Source organism: Hippoglossus stenolepis, chromosome 10 (assembly GCF_022539355.2).
Source record: "Hippoglossus stenolepis isolate QCI-W04-F060 chromosome 10, HSTE1.2, whole genome shotgun sequence".
NCBI classification, from domain to species: domain Eukaryota; kingdom Metazoa; phylum Chordata; class Actinopteri; order Pleuronectiformes; family Pleuronectidae; genus Hippoglossus; species Hippoglossus stenolepis.
Window position 1 is genome coordinate 16,294,577 of NC_061492.1, and position 18,103 is coordinate 16,312,679.

Sequence of the window (18,103 nt, forward strand, 5' to 3'; positions counted from 1 at the left end):
TAAAAAATACTGAGGTCATGACCTAAGTTTCATCAAAGGTTTTGACCAACTTTGTGGTTTGGAAAATTAAACCAACAGTCAAAGCATTGCTGGACTGACATTGAGGAGTTGAACTGAGTCTTTCCTGGGACATAGTTACCTAACAAAAGCTTCCTGATTAATTGTGTTGTATCCATGTGGTTTTGATGTGGCAGTCCTGGTATTAACAATGAACAGTCATCAGTGTTGTCAGGTGGCAGGATCTGCCTTGGATGACTGACGCTGAGCCTCAATCACAGGAAACAGAAACTGAAGGTACTGTGTGTGAGTGAGGGGCTGAAGAGACGGATTTAAGAGTCATCTGCTCATTGAATGATTGGTGATACAAGTAAGACAGTGAGAAAATGAATGAAAACTTGATGAGCTGGAGATTTGCATGTTTACATGAGGCAGCAATTGAATGTAACCTGGTAACTGTGAAACCTGCTTTTACATTCAGGTGATTTAAAAATGGATCATGTTTACACTACAATCCCACGACCTCTGCTCTGGTATAAAACAGTATTTTTGTGCAAACACTCCACTGTTTAGCCGAGAGAGGGAGGCTTATTCAAACATATTTACTTTACCTTAGTTGATGTAGTGATGGCTCAACAAACAAATCATTTTTACAGTCTGGGATCGACGGCTGTACAAGCTGTAAAAATATCAACCTACTCAGAGTTTGAATCTAGCAGCAGGGCCTGTTGAAATATCATATATATATATAAGGCGTGAAAATATCTCCAGGCCCAGTGATGCTCCCTGCAGAGTTTGACTTTTAAACATTTCAATCCTGTACTTTATTTCTCATCAGTAAAAGAATCTGTCCGCAGTGTTAAAGTTTGAAGTGTGTAATGGCCATAGGCACAGGAACACATGCAACGTGTTAGAAATTGCTTTATATTTGACATGGAGTTCAGCAGAAATGTAGCTGTGTTTATTAAGATTTCTCTTAATCCTTCGCCTTAATTAAGGAAATAACTTGTCCCAGGTTGGGCGGCACAGCAGGAAGGTTGTGGGTTCAATCCTCATTGCTGAAAAGGGTCTTTCTGTGTAAACTTTGCATTAACTCCCTGTCTCTGTGTGCATTTTTTCCAGCGAGTGTAACGGGATCAATCGACTTTCTTGGTGATCATTTATTTGCTGGCCGACTCCTCAATGCCAGCGTCTGACAGTCAGCGGCGTCGGTGTAATTTGGGTGTTAGACCGATTCTCCAGACAACAGCCAACTTTCTTAACATCGGCTGGAAAAAAGAAAACCCCCACAGCAATTACCCTTTAAGGTGTGCTTGATTTATTCTACAAGAACAGTACAGTACCCAGCAACACTCCCAGGATGAGATTAATGGAGTGGTCGGCTTTTTTTCTCCCTTCAAATATCTGAAAGGTTCTCGAGTTCACCTTTGCACCTGTCTAAGAAAATTGGACAGTCAGCAGAGAAGTGACTGGGCGTGAGAATGTATAGATTTATGTGTGGGAAAGAGAAGAAAAATTGAGTGAGTATAGAGGAAAGGAAATTAACAAGAGACAGAGAATGACTTTTAAAGTCTCAAATTCAGAAGGTAACTTTGACGTTCTGCTTTGATAAAATACTATAAATGGCCCCGAGGTGATGATGTGAGCTGCCACAGACTCCACTCTCTCTGTTCTGCGACCTTTAGACTATGACATGAGATCAACAACACTGGAGACTCATATTATTTCAAAGAATAAGTAAGACAAACCCAAGGTAAGATCCCGGAGAGTGGGAGGTGGAGAGAGACACGAAGAAGCGAGGGAAGAAGAATAGAGAAGGAGAGAGAGGGAGCGGGAATGAGACTGGATAGGAGGATAGACAGGTGGAGTAAGTGGAGGAGGAGTGAATGAACCGTGGTGTGAACTATCATTCACTACAACCTGCTCCGGCACGAGTTGAATCTTAAATGATGGATTGCAGTGATATGAGTCATTCCTGCTATTTTTAGCGGCTGAAACGAGAGCACAGTCTCTGAGCTGAATGTATGTGTGTGTGTAAGCATCACATCATTACATAACCACACGCAGGTTTATGTTTACTGCTCCTGTAGTCTCATGTGGGGTCATACACAAGCATCAACTTTGCTACAAATACGCCTGCAGATTTTTAGAGCCGCTTAAACACTGAAGTTTGAAAATTCTGAGGCTGCATTTTAGTCTGGACGAGTCGAAACAGGAAAAGGTTGGAAAGTTCGATGTAGACACTCACAACCGCTTGCTGATTGGGTCTTTTGGTCACAACGTAGCCTTCGCCGATTTCAGGATTCTATCACATGAGCCCCTTCCAGGAGAAAACCACCTGCATCAGCCACAGCTACCAGTTTAGAATGCAACATCGATAATCAATTACAAGCGTCGCTGACCCTGTTTTCTTTGCTAACTGTTGTACAGTTGCATTTTACAATGATACAACTGCTCACATGCGTACGAGACAAACTATCTGCGTCAATACCTGTGTCCCGCTTGACATGCATGCCTTCCTGTTTACATCGGCACCCACATGTACGTGTGTGCGCCCAGTGTACGTGAGTGGTCACGTGATATGCGTTTTCAGGTGTTAATATGGTATTAATAGTAAAACTCATACAGAGCCAAAACGCTCACGTGGACAGAGATCTTTTACCAACGAAAACGTAGTAGTGAGGATGTAACCTCAGTGCCGAGACTGACCTGTATCCCTATAGATGATCGAGGTGTCTTCAGGTACTCCTCGGCCTTGGACACCAAGATGGCCTTGTCGCAGGTGAGCACCGAGCTGTGGCTGTCTGTGGACGGGTGTCTCTTTCCCGACATGACCCCGGCTGCCTCCATGGCTATGGTCACGGCTTTAGCGCTGTCCAGGCTGTCGGTGGAGTTGTAGAGTCCCCGACCTGGACCAAGCCCCAGGCTGAGTCCGTCGGGGGCCCACATCCCACCGTGAGGGTGCCTCCCATCGTGGTACGCGTCCTGGGTGGACTCGGTGCTGCTCTGGGCTGTGATGGAGATGAGGGGTTTGGAGGTGGTGCGCGGGGGGACCGGAGGGGGGGTCTTCTTGTAGTTGGGTGTGTAGGTGATGGCTGGAAAAAGTGGAAAGACATTCTGAGTGATGACAACATATTTTTACCATTAAAGACAGTGAAACTCGTGTATTTTTTAAATGTCAACAAGTAAGAAAAACTAACGTTTTGGTTCGTGATAGATTTTCTAAAGCAAGTTTAACAAGAGTTTAAAGCAATTGTAAAGAGAGTGACTGCACATTTGCTGTGGATTAACACACATTTATGCTCTAGTTAGTTTTACACAAGCAGGACGTTATTCGGGATCAACTCAGAAGTCCGTAGCTGTAATGAAGGAACATATTGTAAAGTCTACGTGTGCCCCTGAGAATTTTATTTTTAAGGCCCAGTGATAGTCACCAATAAAACCCCAAAGTGTGAGGTGCACAGAGCGTCATGAGAAACACAAAGGCAGCGAGCAAAAAACGTCAATCTCATTAAAAACAATCAAGCTATGACCTATGACCTTTGCAAACACATCATGAACACAGTGAGCATGATCCATTGTTGCATTCATCTTCCTTGGCTTGGAAGAACCCTTTTGTTAAATGTATCTCTCCACCACCTGATAGCTGTTATTAAACACATGCTTTCAGTAATGAACCTACTCTGCTGTCAATCAGACTGTTTCAGGCCTGATTTTGCTTTAAAAGTTGAATTCCCTTTTACCATGATACAAAGAGTTGTTTGTCTACAAGCCCCCTTGTCAGCACAATATGCCAAAATATGCTACATCTGATAATATGCAGCACAGACATCATGAGTTGTTATAAAAAAAGATGACTGGGATAAATATTTCCCTATCACTCCATATTACTGCTTAATGAATCCACCATCATTACTTAATGACCTCATTAGCATGTGGTGAGCTGATATAAGTGGATAGGATGATAGGATATGAAGCTTAAACACCATTTGTTTCTGTGTATAAGCAGGAACTTATGGCACATTATACAAGGTGAGTTCAACATTTAAAATTCTCTTTTGTTCCCGAACATGTTGTTGATCTGCGCTCGGGGGCTGAGTGAGTACTTTGTGTTTAAGAGGTGTGTTTTGCCTCTTCACCAGTCCGCTGTGGAAACCCCTTTCCTCCTCTTTTGTTCTCTGTCAGTGCTCGGATAAGGGCAAGGACAGATAAATAATGGAATAAAGTCGATAAAGTAAGAGAGAACATCAAAGCATTTGTGACACGAGACTCTCATCAGACGTGGACGATAGCGGAAAAAACCCAGAGAAGCAATCAACAGTGCTCGTGCCGCCCGAGCACGGCTGACAACTCCCATCTTCTTACTCTGTCCATTTAGTGGCAGAAAGAGGGGAGATTACTCCCTTTCAAGTGCAAATGAGAATATGGACCTAATCCACAGAGAGGTGGATTGAGGAACGGGTCGCGAACGCCTTCTAGGCTTTCACACGTCTTTATTTTCAGTGCGAGGCTTTGAGAGGAAAGCTCGCTCGGCGTGGTTACGGGCCAAAACATCTGAGGCGCAAGCTGTGTTTCACATGTTGCGATCAAAGCTGAGAGCGTGCCAGGTTCCTCTGAGCCAAGAAGTGAGGGGGAGGGGGAGGAATAACAGTGAGTCACGCTGCGGGTTAAGTTATGGGTTATCCTTTTCCCTGACAGAGAGGTGAACGCTGTTGAACTCTGCTTCCGTTCCTGTCTTACAAATGCTTACATCACACAAGGCAATTAAGGACGTCCTTGTGAGACTGAAACAAGTTCTATTTTGAGTTCTAATGAGCTGCGTCTCTCATGAAACCCCCCCCTTTAAAAAAAAGTTAGGGCATTGAATTAATAGCATTGCATCCTAACTAAATTGTAGCCTGGACAACACAATTACAGAGAAAACATAGGAATGCATTTTCTTTTGTTTGCATCCCTTTTTTTGAAAGAGCATCCGTTATGATCAAAACAAAACCCTGAGCTTCACCTCAAACCTCAAGCACCTATGAGCCCGTCTCGGTCTGTCCCTTTCCCGTATTGTGGTTGTGTTTATATATAGTTAGGGACGTCGGGTCTATGAAAAGCATTCTGCTGCTCCGGGTGCTTAATGACGCACACTGCCGTCCATTCAGAAAATGTGCTTCCTCATGGATGAGGTGATGCATAAGTGAGGAAGATGAGGTAAGAGAGCGCAGAGATGCAGAGGTAAGAGAGAGAGAGAGAGAGAGAGAGAGAGAGAGAGAGAGAGAGAGAGAGAGAGAGAGAGAGAGAGAGAGAGAGGGGTTTTGTGTTTGTGTGTGGAGGAAAGCGAGGAGAGCGAGGAGAGATCAGGAGGAGAGAGAGATGACCCATTCAGGGGGCATGATTCAGCAGAACGGCCAAAATAGAGCTATTATTAGCCCCAGCCAGTCGAGCATGGGGGAGTCATTATTCCTGTGCCCTTCTCAGCATCTATTCAACTCGCTCACTCACTCACTGAACAATGTTCTGTGATAAATGCACCACTGTGACATGGACAAAATATAAATTAGAGGCATTAGTGTATGAAAGCCTCCGAAAGAAAATAAAACCATGTGGTGTGCGGATACCCAACCCAACCCAAGCCCGACAGACTGAGTCACCTTGGCCTGACAGATTTTATGCTAAACAAGTTTTAACAATTAATGTCAGGGACAGGGTAACACTTTAACTGCATTTGGTTGCAGGTCAGGATTAGACACAGACACAGAATGCCTGTCGGGTTCTTGTCAGGCTCGGATCACTTTCCTCAAACTGTCCATTGCTGCAGCTCCTCTTTTCAGCCTCTGTCTGAAACACCTGGTTTTAGCTCCTGTCTCTTTAAGGCCCCCCTCCCGATAAAGCCCAGTCTCTTGTGATTGGTCAACTGCTTCCAGCACGAGAAGAAATGTTGGCAATCCTCTCTTGATTTACTTCGTTTGGTTAGGGACTGTGCCAGACTTGCTGCTTGGCCTGTATAAGGCAAATCTGATACATTGTGACATCATGTGACATCACAATGATACAGAAGTACTGTCGAGGTGTTTCAGGAGCAGTGTTATTGGGAGAAGAGCTGTAATACACTGGAGGAAAGAGAAGAACTAAAAAAGCATCATATGTCTCATTTAAGCTCATCCACTGGAGGAAAATGTGACACAGTTAAAGTACCTTAACTAAAAATTATCATTATTCTATGTTCCATGCCCCAGAGTCTGAGACCAGAGCTAGACGCCCCCAGACCACCAGATACCAGCTCTTAGAGGTCCAAGGAATTGTGAGTTTAGTCTGGTGGTGGACTATCTCTAAGGAGGACTTAGAGATAGGAGTCCGCTGTTTCCCATTCCCTTCTAATAGTCAACCTTGGTTTCTTTAAACATTGGCTCCTGACCTTGGTTATAACTGTGTCGGATCAGAAAAGGGTTTCACATTTGCAGTGGTGATTTGTAGAAAAATGTGACAGTGAACAAAGGATCAGATGTTTATTTATCATTTAAATAAGACAAAATGTAAAACCTTCCTCAAAGGTTCTTAAGGAAAACTCTTCTGGGAATGTGGAATGAAATGTAGATCATTATAGATCATATAGTTTTTAGTCGTTATCTTGTCCTGTTTTTACTTCCATTAAATGGAAGCCTGGACATGTCCCATGGTTAGAAGGTTATAGAAAAGGTTTGAGTCCATGGTTTACTGTGTCTTGTCTAACATTGCCTCAAACATATACATGACTTACATTTGGTCTGAGGGTTTGCAGAAGATAATAACTGGTTCTTTTTCCAGCAGATAGGATTTCAGCCAATCTCTGTGCATCTAATTTCTCCAAGAATACAACAAACCTGCAGTACTACTCTGTATTACTTGGGTTAATTGATTTGCTGAGCTGTATCCCCTATTGATCAATATCATTTTGTTAATCTTCGAGCAAAGCAGAGTGTTCTTCTCATTCTTTGTATTTGTGCACATTAATTCAGCAGGAAATCCACAGCAAACATGCAAATGACTTTGTCCTGTTGGTTCTAGAGCTTAGAATCAGAAAATGCTTTGTATGTAGTTCTGGAGGAGAAATACGAACGATGCAATTTGTCTTTTAATTTGAAGAACTCTGTGGATCTTTTGCAAATATAGACAGTTGTTCCTCATGTGTCACTTTCTTGTTGCAGGGCCCTTTGTCAAAAAGTAAACCTTATTTTACGAACTTTGTATTACTGTGCGGCAATAGACGCTGCCACCGGAGTCTCCCCACAGCGGCCAGAGATGAACCATTCATTTTTTACCTTCTTCATTTTCTCTTCACCAAACATGAATTCAAACTCAACTCAACTTAAAGGGTCCAGCTATTTCTGCTGGCCTGGCAGCTCAGCTCAGTCTTTTCCATGCGTCTCTCGTGCTTCTCTCCTTTCCAATGCGTGTTTCTGTGTCTCCCTCTGGCTGCTCTGCTGTTACCTTTTAAACATGAGGATCAACAGCCAACAGCCCTCAGCTATACTGATTGATCCTCTGGTACAGGTGGAGGTGCTCTCCCAGCTCTCCCAGCTCTCCTAGCCACCTCCATGCCCACAAACTGGTTGTCAAGCTGGTTGCTGTAATACTGCAAGACATACGTCAGTTCAGCCAATACTTGACTCGGGGGAGGGTGAAACATGTCACACATCTAAGGTTGAACGAATCAGATTTATGAAGGATCAATTGTCATGTTTTGAGTGGAGCAAAGCGAACAGTATTCCGATGAATTCCATTAAAAAACTGACAGGTGAAGTAAAAGATTGTCAGAAAGAAAAACAAATAACGCTCTTCAAACTAATTTGTCCGTCAAATCTGAAATATGTCAAAGATGATCTTGCTCTCTCGCCATATTACATGAGAAATGAAAAGAAAAATAAGGTTCTCGTTCTTTATGTCACATCAAAAAAATGTAATTAGAAACACCATGTCACAACCAATGACTATATAAAGACTGTGAAGCCAATGCGAAAGTGCCGGAAAACTGTATTCTCTAAAATGAAGGCGACTCGTTACAATTTGTTGCAGATATAGAAACCTATGAGAAAATGGCCATACTTCTAACTTCATTTATAACATTGGTAAACAGTTTATTTATCTTCTTCAATCTTCTAAAATATGGTCCCATTAAGAGTCAAATAGAAGATAAAGCACGGTATGTATTGGGGCATAAATACCACGTGATTGACAGCTAGTATCGTCCAATGGGTGCAGGTCGCAAGTGTCCACCGCCAAATATGGTTACTTGTGGTTTCAAAAAACCAATGTGTGACGTAACAGTGGGTTAACATTGGCTTCCCCAGAACGAGTTCAGTTGCCAAACTCACCAAGAACATTGTTTGGCTATCAGAGGATGCTTAACGTAAAAATGTTTGTGAACCACAGTTTCATATTTTGCTCACATTGTGCATATTCCTCAACAAAATTAACCTGAAATGAATACACACATGAAGTCGGGGCCAAGGTAGAACAAGCAGTAAAATGAGTACAACTGTTGTGTGCAGTGGAAGGAAACCCACAAATACGATATTCTGTAGCATGCGAGAAAAACAACACTTACAACTGCAGATGTGCTAAACGTCTCCCTGACAGCAAGAGGAACAAAATGTCTCCTTGTGTGCAGGTGATGTTTCAACACACAGTATGTGCAGCAGGAACAGTTTGAATGATAGAGGTTGCTCAGAGGTTGCTAAATGTATTTGGTGCGAATACTCAACTTAATCTCTCCGTCACACACACACACACACACACACACACACACACACACACACACACACACACACACACACACACACACACACACACACACACACACACACACAAAAACACACACACACAGACCAGTGAGGCTGATTAACGTGAGACACAAAGGTAGTGATTCAACCACTCCATCTCTGTTAGGACCTCTCTATCTATCAGGAACTGGCTTCTATGCTAACACGAGGGTGGGGCTGGCGAAGGGGGGGGGTGGCGGAGTGCAGTTGAGTGACGCGTCATTAAGAGTCTTTCTCCCCGATTGGATTTATCACTGTAAAGGAAATGCAGCAGAGTTTGTTTTGCAGCAGGCTTTTAAGGATATGCAAATGATGAGAGCGAGGGAGGGAGGGGAGCAACGGAAGATGGATGGTGAGATTCATTATTGGCACCGTCACAGTGTTGCAGACAGAAACAATAAGGAAATTAATATAAAAATAGCAACACTAGATAGTAAAAACAAGTGCAAGTGAGTGCAAGTGAGTTTGTGGAAGTTTAAAAGTTCCCTGAGAACAACCGACCCAGCGGATGCAAATGTAGTCACTCCATAGCTAGTTTTGCTTTTCTTTTCGCTCGCCTCTATTGCCTCTGATGTCGTCCTGCTGTTCATGAAAGTCACACTGTCGACTCTGTCTTTACGTAATGGCTGCTGCCGTCTGTTAGGGAGCAAATCTCTGCTTTAGCTCCTGGTGGCACGCTGAGCAGCATCTGCACGTCACCACGGAGATGCATGTCCCTGTGGTCCTAACCCTAACCCTTTTAAGAAAAAACAAACTGGCTTCTTGTCGACTAGATGGATCACTAAAACACCAGATGGAAGCTAATAATAGAAGCATCCAGAGGGTGATGTGTACATGCAGGTCTGTGCTCGTGTTCTGCTGCGGGATGTTTGAGAAAGGGCAGGTTTGAGAATGTGATGCAATCGTAAATATGTCAGGCAACAGCAGAGGAAGCACTCTCAACAATTGAGAGTCTGTCAAGACTGTGGTCTCTCCCTCAATCAAAAGAGCCGGATGATTTATGTGCAGTGGAGCAACTGTGTTTTCCAGTCAATCTATCTACTGTAGGGTCGAATGTTTCATGAATCAACAAAGAACTCGAGGGAAGATAATGACAACTGGTCAAGTCGCACAGATACGGGGAGACTGTTGTGTAAAGAAATTGTTATAATTATTAACCCAATTAGGCCGCCAAATATTTGGAAATGGAACAACTACGCTGTTCCATTTCGAAGAATCCTCCAAATATGGGAGACAAATGCGTACTTTCACACCTGCTCAATGATGGCTGTGGTTGGAGCCTTCAAAGGCCAACCTGTCCCAGGATTCATTGTGCATCGGTGACAAACTGCCTCCCGCTCATAAAACATTCACTTCCTTTGGCAAAGCAAAACTGCAGTGTGGCTTAGCATGGAGTTCAACTTCATCGAACTTTGACCGGCAACATTCCCCTGCATTTGCATTTGTGACCTTGCCTTTATTCAAAGAGGTCATGGCAGCTGAAAGAGATGAGACGTCCGATGCTTACACTTTTACACTTCAACTGTATTAGGCTTCAATTCAACCAAACAGCTAACGGTAAACATGTTAAAGTAACAAGGGGCATTAAAACGTTCTTGATGTGTCCAACTGCACACAGTTCAACTTTGGTAACGGTGGGACAAGCTGGTGACTTAAATTGTAGAAATCCTTCTAAAACCAGATCATCTAATCTCGGTTTGGCCTTCATGGGCTGTGTCGACAACGTCTTCCAAAAGAGGGGGCCCTGAACTGTGACACAGCTATTGTGTTGGTAACTTGTAGTCCATAAATCATATGGGCTTTTTTTACATCAGCTTGCTACAGGAAAGCTCACGTCCCATTAAGCTAATATGTAGTGCACTAATAAGGAGCAGTGGAGGATGGTCCAGGAAGCAGGTTTACCTGGGGTTTGTTGGGGAGTCCGATCAATGTTGCAGGTGGAGGGGAGGCAGAACTGGATCCCTGAAAACAAGGGAGTGGGGTGGATGTTCAGAAGAATGGGCGTATCTGCCCAAACATACAGTACAGTGCAGTACAGTCAACATTACACAAGGAAGAGTGGATCCAGGGAGAGACGGCAGGCAGTGTGGATCATCCTGCACAGTGGGTTGAAGAAAATACAAAGAAAATACTATTCTAAAACATGGCATCACTAGGGAAGAACACTGCCTAGAAAGTCTAAGAACATACAGCGTTAAATGAGCATCTGGTTCAGAGAGGGACTATTTCAGTCAGGGTTTACAATCAGCAATCAGCATTCATAAAAAACACTTTTTATTTCCCTGTACAGTTTTTTTTTTTACGTCTTTGAATGATCATTTGTCTCATACTTATGTTCCTTATTGTTCAACATGTTTGAGCAAACAGGTTGTGAAGAGATCAACACACATCATCTAACCTGACTCTGTGACACTGCTCCAAAATTAGTTTTAACAACCACTTTAATAAGGTGAAGGTCTGCATAATTCTGTGGATTAGCAGTGACGTGTGTGGCGTCACAGTTACAGGTGACCTGCAACTGTGTGCACTGTGCTAACCAGGCATCAATGCTATTAGCAGAGCGGTGTATACATTGGGATTCATACTTGTATATTTATTAAGGTATATTTTCATTGTTGTGTGTCTGTCCTTTAGGAGGATTACTCATGAACATTTGAAAGAGTAGCATATGGCCCAAGGCAGAACCCATTAACTATGAAGTGGATTCAATTAATGAGCTAATCCAGGATTTTTTTTTTTTTTACTATCTTTAACATTGCAAGATTTGTGAATTTTTGTGAAGCTTTATTAAAGAAATCAGGTGTATTTAGGGGACTGAAATCAATACTCAATGCATTCTAATGATCTAGTGAGTATTTTCTAAAATGCTTCTTGGGCAGTACTCAATCATTTTGCCTCTGATTTAGACAGTATGACCTAATTTAGTCCTACATCAAGAAAATGTGCTCTTAATGGGTGCTAACAATGGCAACAACCGAGGGTATAACCATTCAATACGTGAGAAGGGCTGGGCAAAGTGAAAGGATCATGATATTTGGTATTGTTCAACCTTGTAAATGTTACCACCCTACTCGATGCTACAAATGTGTTCACAAAGAATGAAAATGGATATACACAGAGAGCAAATCAAGAAATTATGCAAATGGAGAAGGGCAGTTCATTAGTTTACCATGTCATTGAGGTCATTGGCTTATTTGTCTTTTAATAATATAACAGTAAATCATGTGTTATTACAAACACACCTTGCATGTCAAGTTTTCTCTGCAAACCTTGAATTAAGCAGAAATTTCACATCTACCCAGCAGCACCGTTCCCATTGTTCCACAGTTCACAGCAGAAAAAAAGACCTGTTATCATATACCAGTATCTCTCATGGCGTGATCGAATCCTGACGCCATTTATTCTCAGACTACCACTTATGAATAAACATTACATCTCTGCAGTACAGGTTAAATGTGCTGCTTTTATATGACAATTTTGCTAACACAAAGTTAAACGTGGAAGCGGCCCAGGGAAGAAAAGGCTGGTGCGTTTGTATGCCAGCGAAACGAGTGTAAAGAATAAAACAATACAACCTAATTAACTTCCCTCCCCTTTGAGAACCCTTTCAGATTCAGTCAATTTAGCAAACTTTCATAAAGTGCTCTGCGCAGATTTAATTTAAAACAACACACAGGAAGAAGGTCTTCTCTGGCAGCTCACTGATGTTCAGCTGAAAGATTCTTTTTGTTCCAGTGCACTTTATTAGAGCCCAGGCTCCAGTGGCGGATCCTATACAGAGCCCATTAATTGGACAGATAGCACAGATATGCATCTTGTGATTTGCCTGACTTTAGCGGTTCAATGCTGGTAACAGAAGTCCGCGTCTTCGGTGGTATGCAGGATGCGTTCATTGCACTGATTATCAAACTGAAACCATGAATAGAACCAAACACGTACAGTGAGGCACCGTGTATGAAATGCACAAAACATTGTGGCCATCTGTCATGCACCAATATACCATAGTTTTTGTCACGTTTTGAAAAATAGCCACACAAAGATGTACACCTCTTTTCAGGAAGGAACACGATTCAATTAATCACATTACACTTATGTCCCCATTGTATTACATTCTCAATCTTTGATTCCTGAGCAATAAGATGATATCTCATGATAAAAAATACAATATCACCTCTCAACAAGGCCTGTTATTACTGTCGTCAGATTATCAGACACATGTAATCACATTTTTTTTGTATACTTAAATAGATGTATTTATACATATTGTCCAGCAATGATGTGTGTACAGTGTATGTGCATGAAGGTAAAATGAGGTTATGAGGCTACATACCATAACTCTTATAGTTCATAATTATATTTCAGTTATTCTCTCCCAACAAATAAAGAGTACAGTTTTCTGTCGATTGTGCAAACACTATTCCACAGTATCATTTCACTTGTCTATATAACTGCAGAGTCCACCCAGCAGCTCACATAGTAAACAGAATGTCCTTGAAGTTATATAATAACTGCCAACATTTACTTCACTCCACATTGGCGTGAAAATAAACACAGAGCCCAAAACAAGTGAAGCAAAGCAAGGATTGCCTGGACCTTGCATACATTTGGCCATTTTGTCCGTAGCCTATAACAAGAGCTCCAGAAGAGTCTCTTAAAATATGTGTAAAATGTCTTTGATGTAATCCACTGACTGAACAAGAACGTTCATTACAAGTGCATGAAGTGATTCAAATAGGTACTCTGATGTAGGCAGTTTTGTCCTGGAAGTTAGTAGTGATTGTTTCAGAGGAGTTCACAGTTTTTTTCTTTCAGTAAATGTGTCTGAAACATCATTGTTCAGTCACCACATCAGAGCGTTCATCACAGTTTTGCAGTCCATGACGCGTGGTTCTCACTGCTCTCGATGCAGTCCTTCACCTATAATATCAATGCAGATTGATGAATTTGGAAGTCCTTGCTTGAATGCCAATGTTCGCATGACATGTAAATCTGCACACTGCTCGCAGCTACAAACCATGAACTATATATATATACTTAGTTTGAGCTACATTTCATCTGCTGAGAACGAGGTACGAACTCACAGAGTGAGAGATACATATGTAATTTCTGCACTATTGTACTCGTATCTACCGCTCCATAGTTCCACACTTGCACTCCGGTACATTGATTCTCGTCTATGACCCCTCTTCTGCCACCTGCACCACAGAAAGGCCCTCTCACTCGATCTCTCAGGACTACCCGGGGTCTCTTCTTCCATTTGTTCCCCACACTCCTGGTACACAGCCATACACTGCAGTGTCTCTACTATAATATCATCTGGCTCCTCATGTGCCACTTCCACTGAGGATGTGACTTCAAGATCTGGTAGCGATGAATCTGTATCTGGTGAAAGAGGATCTGAGGCTGTATTTGTGGGTCCAAAATCTAGTTCCAGTGACGTATCTGGGGATACAGAACTAGGAGGGGATACTGTAACAGTGACCTGGGGAAGTGGGAATTGGTTTAGTTCCAAGGCGATGTCCTGAGGCAAGTGGGATAGGAAATTGTCCATGGCTGGATCCAAACAGATGGATTCTGTTAACTGTGGAGGATCCAAGGGGCACAGCGTGGAAGGGTCATCAGTGGATATGGGTGAATAATCTGACTGGTAAAAGGGTGGGTCTAAATTGTCAGCATTAGAAGGAGAGTCATAATTCAGGTCAAATGGCTCTGGTTCAGGGTCCATGAATACAGAGTCAAGATCATCTTGATCTAGGGAAGTCAGCATGACTAAGTCAAAGTGGACCAGATCAGCGTGATATATGGTGGTGTTATCCAATGGTTCTGGAAGGGGTGGCCACTCCAAGTCTTGGGACTCAGTGTTTGGTTGAGTTTCTTCTGAAATGGAAGCAAAGGTTGAAACCAGCATCATTTGCTCTGGGGGAGGGTCAGGGGGATCATCTGGAAGGGTGATAATGGGATCTGGATTTGTGTCACTGTCAGTTGGACTTCCAGGAGAGTCTGTGTGAAGGTATTCTGACACCAAAATGGGATCTGGATTTGTGTCACTGTCAGTTGGACTTCCAGGAGAGTCTGTGTCAAGGTATTCTGACACCACAATGGGATCTGGATTTGTGTCACTGTCAGTTGGACTTCCAGGAGAGTCTGTGTCAAGGTATTCTGACACCACAATGGGATCTGGATTTGTGTCACTGTCAGTTGGACTTCCAGGAGAGTCTGTGTCAAGGTATTCTGACACCACAATGGGATCTGGATTTGTGTCACTGTCGGTTGGACTTCCAGGAGACTCTGAGTCAAGGTATTCTGACACCACAATGGGATCTGGATTTGTGTCACTGTCAGTTGGACTTCCAGGAGAGTCTGAGTCAAGGTATTCTGACACCACAATGGGATCTGGATTCGTGTCACTGTCAGTTGGACTTCCAGGAGAGTCTGTGTGAAGGTATTCTGACACCACAATGGATGGACATCTGATGTCAGTCTCTAAATGACATGGTCTAACAGCATCAAGATTAGAAGGGTCATCACAGGTTGCGAGTGGCTCTGGATTCATTGCATCAGATGAAGACTCTATGGCTAAGTCTGATGGCTTTGGTTCTGGTTCTGTTGATTCGGCAGGATCAGGATCTTCTAATCCTGAATATGGCATAGATACAGTAGTGGGATCTTCATATACTGGATCTGGCTGGTCCACAGCATTGGGATCTGTAGATTCTGAATCTGACATGATACCATATTCATATTCCTCTGGTGGAGACACAGTAAGAACAGGGACTGGATATGGTAGCTGTATCTTATCTCTTTCAATTAGTTCTATATCTTGGGATGCCATGACATCAGAATGAGATGGTTCAGTATCTGAATGGGACTCACTAGCTGGGTTTATATTTATTAGTTGTGGGGTGATTGGCATTTCTTGTTTCACTGTCACTGAATCCTGAGGGCTTTCAGGGGCTGTTCCTGACAGAAGTGGCACCACACCATGAGTTGTGACTGGATCATTAGTGACAATGTCAGTTGGATTTAAAATTGCATGATCTGGTACATCTGGTTTTGGTTGTGGTTTATCCCTGGAGGGAATAGCAGTCAAGTCAAACAGCTCTAGTTGGACTGTTCTAACAGAGCCTGGGAGTATTGGATCCAGAGAAAGTGGTATGGCACTCTCTACATACATTGACTGTGGACAGGCAAGAATGCTTGGGTCCATTGAGAGCTGTTTTGGCAGATTTCGACGGGCACTTTTCTTTTCCTCATTCTCCTCTGGACAATTGACGGCTGCATCGGCAGTGCTCTGACGAACAAGGACCTTGCTTCTGGCCTGGGTCCCCACAGACACTTTGGATACTTGGGGTCTCTTTTCTCGAGCTCCCCCTGTCCCTCTATCTACTGAAGAGGTTCCAAGTCTTTCCGCCCCTGTTGCTCCTTCACCAACACCTGCACCTGCACCTGCACCTGCACCTGCACCTGCACCTGCACCTGTCTCTGCCCCTGTCCGTACCCCTACCCCTGCTCCTGTCCCTGTACTCGCCCTTCCACCTGTCCCTGCCCTTGCTCCTGTCCCAGATCCAACCCCTCCTCCTAAACCTACCCCAGCTCCACCCGTCATTTGGCCACCCTGAGGAGACCATGTGTTGTAATGCTGCGTGAACGTATTGAAATTACTGTTGAAAGCACGAAGCTCTTTACAAAGGTCCTTCCTGAGATCAGCAAGCTCTCTACGCATGGCAGAGACCTCTTCCTTCCATTGCATGCTGATAGCTGCCGCCAAGGTAGCTGACTCTTTGATACTGGCCTGGATGGCTATTGGTGACGGCCGTTCTGGGGCACTAGATCTTGGTGATCTGAAGAGGCTTGGAGAAACAGGTGGTCCAGACAGAGGTTTGGCGGTAGCCCCCATGTCATCTTGTTGGTAAAGCCTGTCTCTTCTGATGGGGCAGCCTAGATCATCATGTGCCAAAGGGGCTGTGTCTGCCAAATCCCCATGTATACTGGTCTGGTCAGGTAAACAAGAGTCTTCCTGCACATAATTTCTGTCTGCAAGACAAATGTAAATATGTATCTGTAATATTACCATAGGTGTGAGCAGCTGGAGAGAATGTGCTTTTAATTGCCACAAAGCAATAACATGAAGTCATGCACTGAATGCCATGAGTCAAAATAAGATAAGAAAGGATGCTAGTGTTATGATTTTGGCCCCAATTCACTAATCTCTATACCTAAGATGTGGAGTAAAGATTTTAATTATTTGTAATACTATTCTAAATCACAGTGCTAAGCAAAGTGCTCCCATTTTGACTCATTTCCATCAATGGTTTACACTGCCTTCTCAACCTTCATTTGTAGCATGCAATCTTCACATCTTTTCAATGCACAAAGCTGAAGCTCCTAGCTCCCGGAACACATCACAGAGAATGGACAATATTTCTTATAAATGAGGTGTAAGAACAACCCTTGCATGCTCTTCTGCTTTCATTTGAGGTAAAGCAAAATGTACTTTGTGCAATGAAAAGAGGCAAAGATGAGCAAAGCTTCAAGACATTTTCTCAAAAAATCAGGAAGTATAGTATGAACCCTATTGAAAATATGAGGTCCAGGTTGATCGATTCCTTCAAAGCACTACCTGCCCAATGTCCAAAATAATGGCCAAATCCATCAAATACCAAACTCGGCATCCTAAAAATGCAAACATATTTAAGTTGACTGAGAAAGCAGTGTAAGCAAACATTTATAGGTATGAAGAATTGATATTAAGCACATCTCCAGGTGTCCACACCTCTAACCCTCCCTATTATAGGCTGACTGTTGTTTTTAGTTCTTGAATCTAGTGTGGGAAGAGATGGAATCCGCTCAGACTTCTTGTCCAGAAACTGTCTTCGTTTCTTCCCACCTTCTTCATCTGTACATGGACGTTATCATGTCCTCTGTGAATCCAGCAACCATGGGAATTGTTGAAACCACCACCAGCTTACAATTTACAATCAGTATCAGGCTCAGTACCACAAATAAATGCATGTGTCAGCTAAGTAGGTTTAGATTTATTGCAGCAAGTTTGCATATGTGATATATGTGACTGACCAGTGGGACACTTCAGTTAGCGATATATTCATAGCCAGCTTTACATTTTCCATTATCCACACTATTGTTTGGACACAATAGTGTGCAGCTTCGTAATAAGATCTCATTGTGTGCGAACATGAGCTTTGCAATAAGACAAAATCATTTTTATGAAGTGAACAATCTCTGGGCAAACAAATTTCACAGTGTATTGTGTGATATTTGAGTGTCTGCAGCACAGTGCAGTGCATTGAGTTCACAAATAA

General features: G+C 43.0%; 1 protein-coding gene across 1 annotated transcript in view; it reads right to left on the reverse strand.

The window, feature by feature from the left end:
* The window catches only part of dlgap2a (discs, large (Drosophila) homolog-associated protein 2a), a 61,020-nt gene that overhangs the window by 16,769 nt on the left and 26,148 nt on the right, over positions 1–18,103 (reverse strand). The window contains exons 6-7 of the mRNA XM_047341816.1: positions 10,686–10,745; positions 2,707–3,092 (exon numbers count right to left, since the gene is read on the reverse strand). Of these exons, the coding sequence (XP_047197772.1) occupies positions 2,707–3,092; positions 10,686–10,745 (446 nt within the window). The remainder of the gene's footprint in view (positions 1–2,706; positions 3,093–10,685; positions 10,746–18,103) is intronic.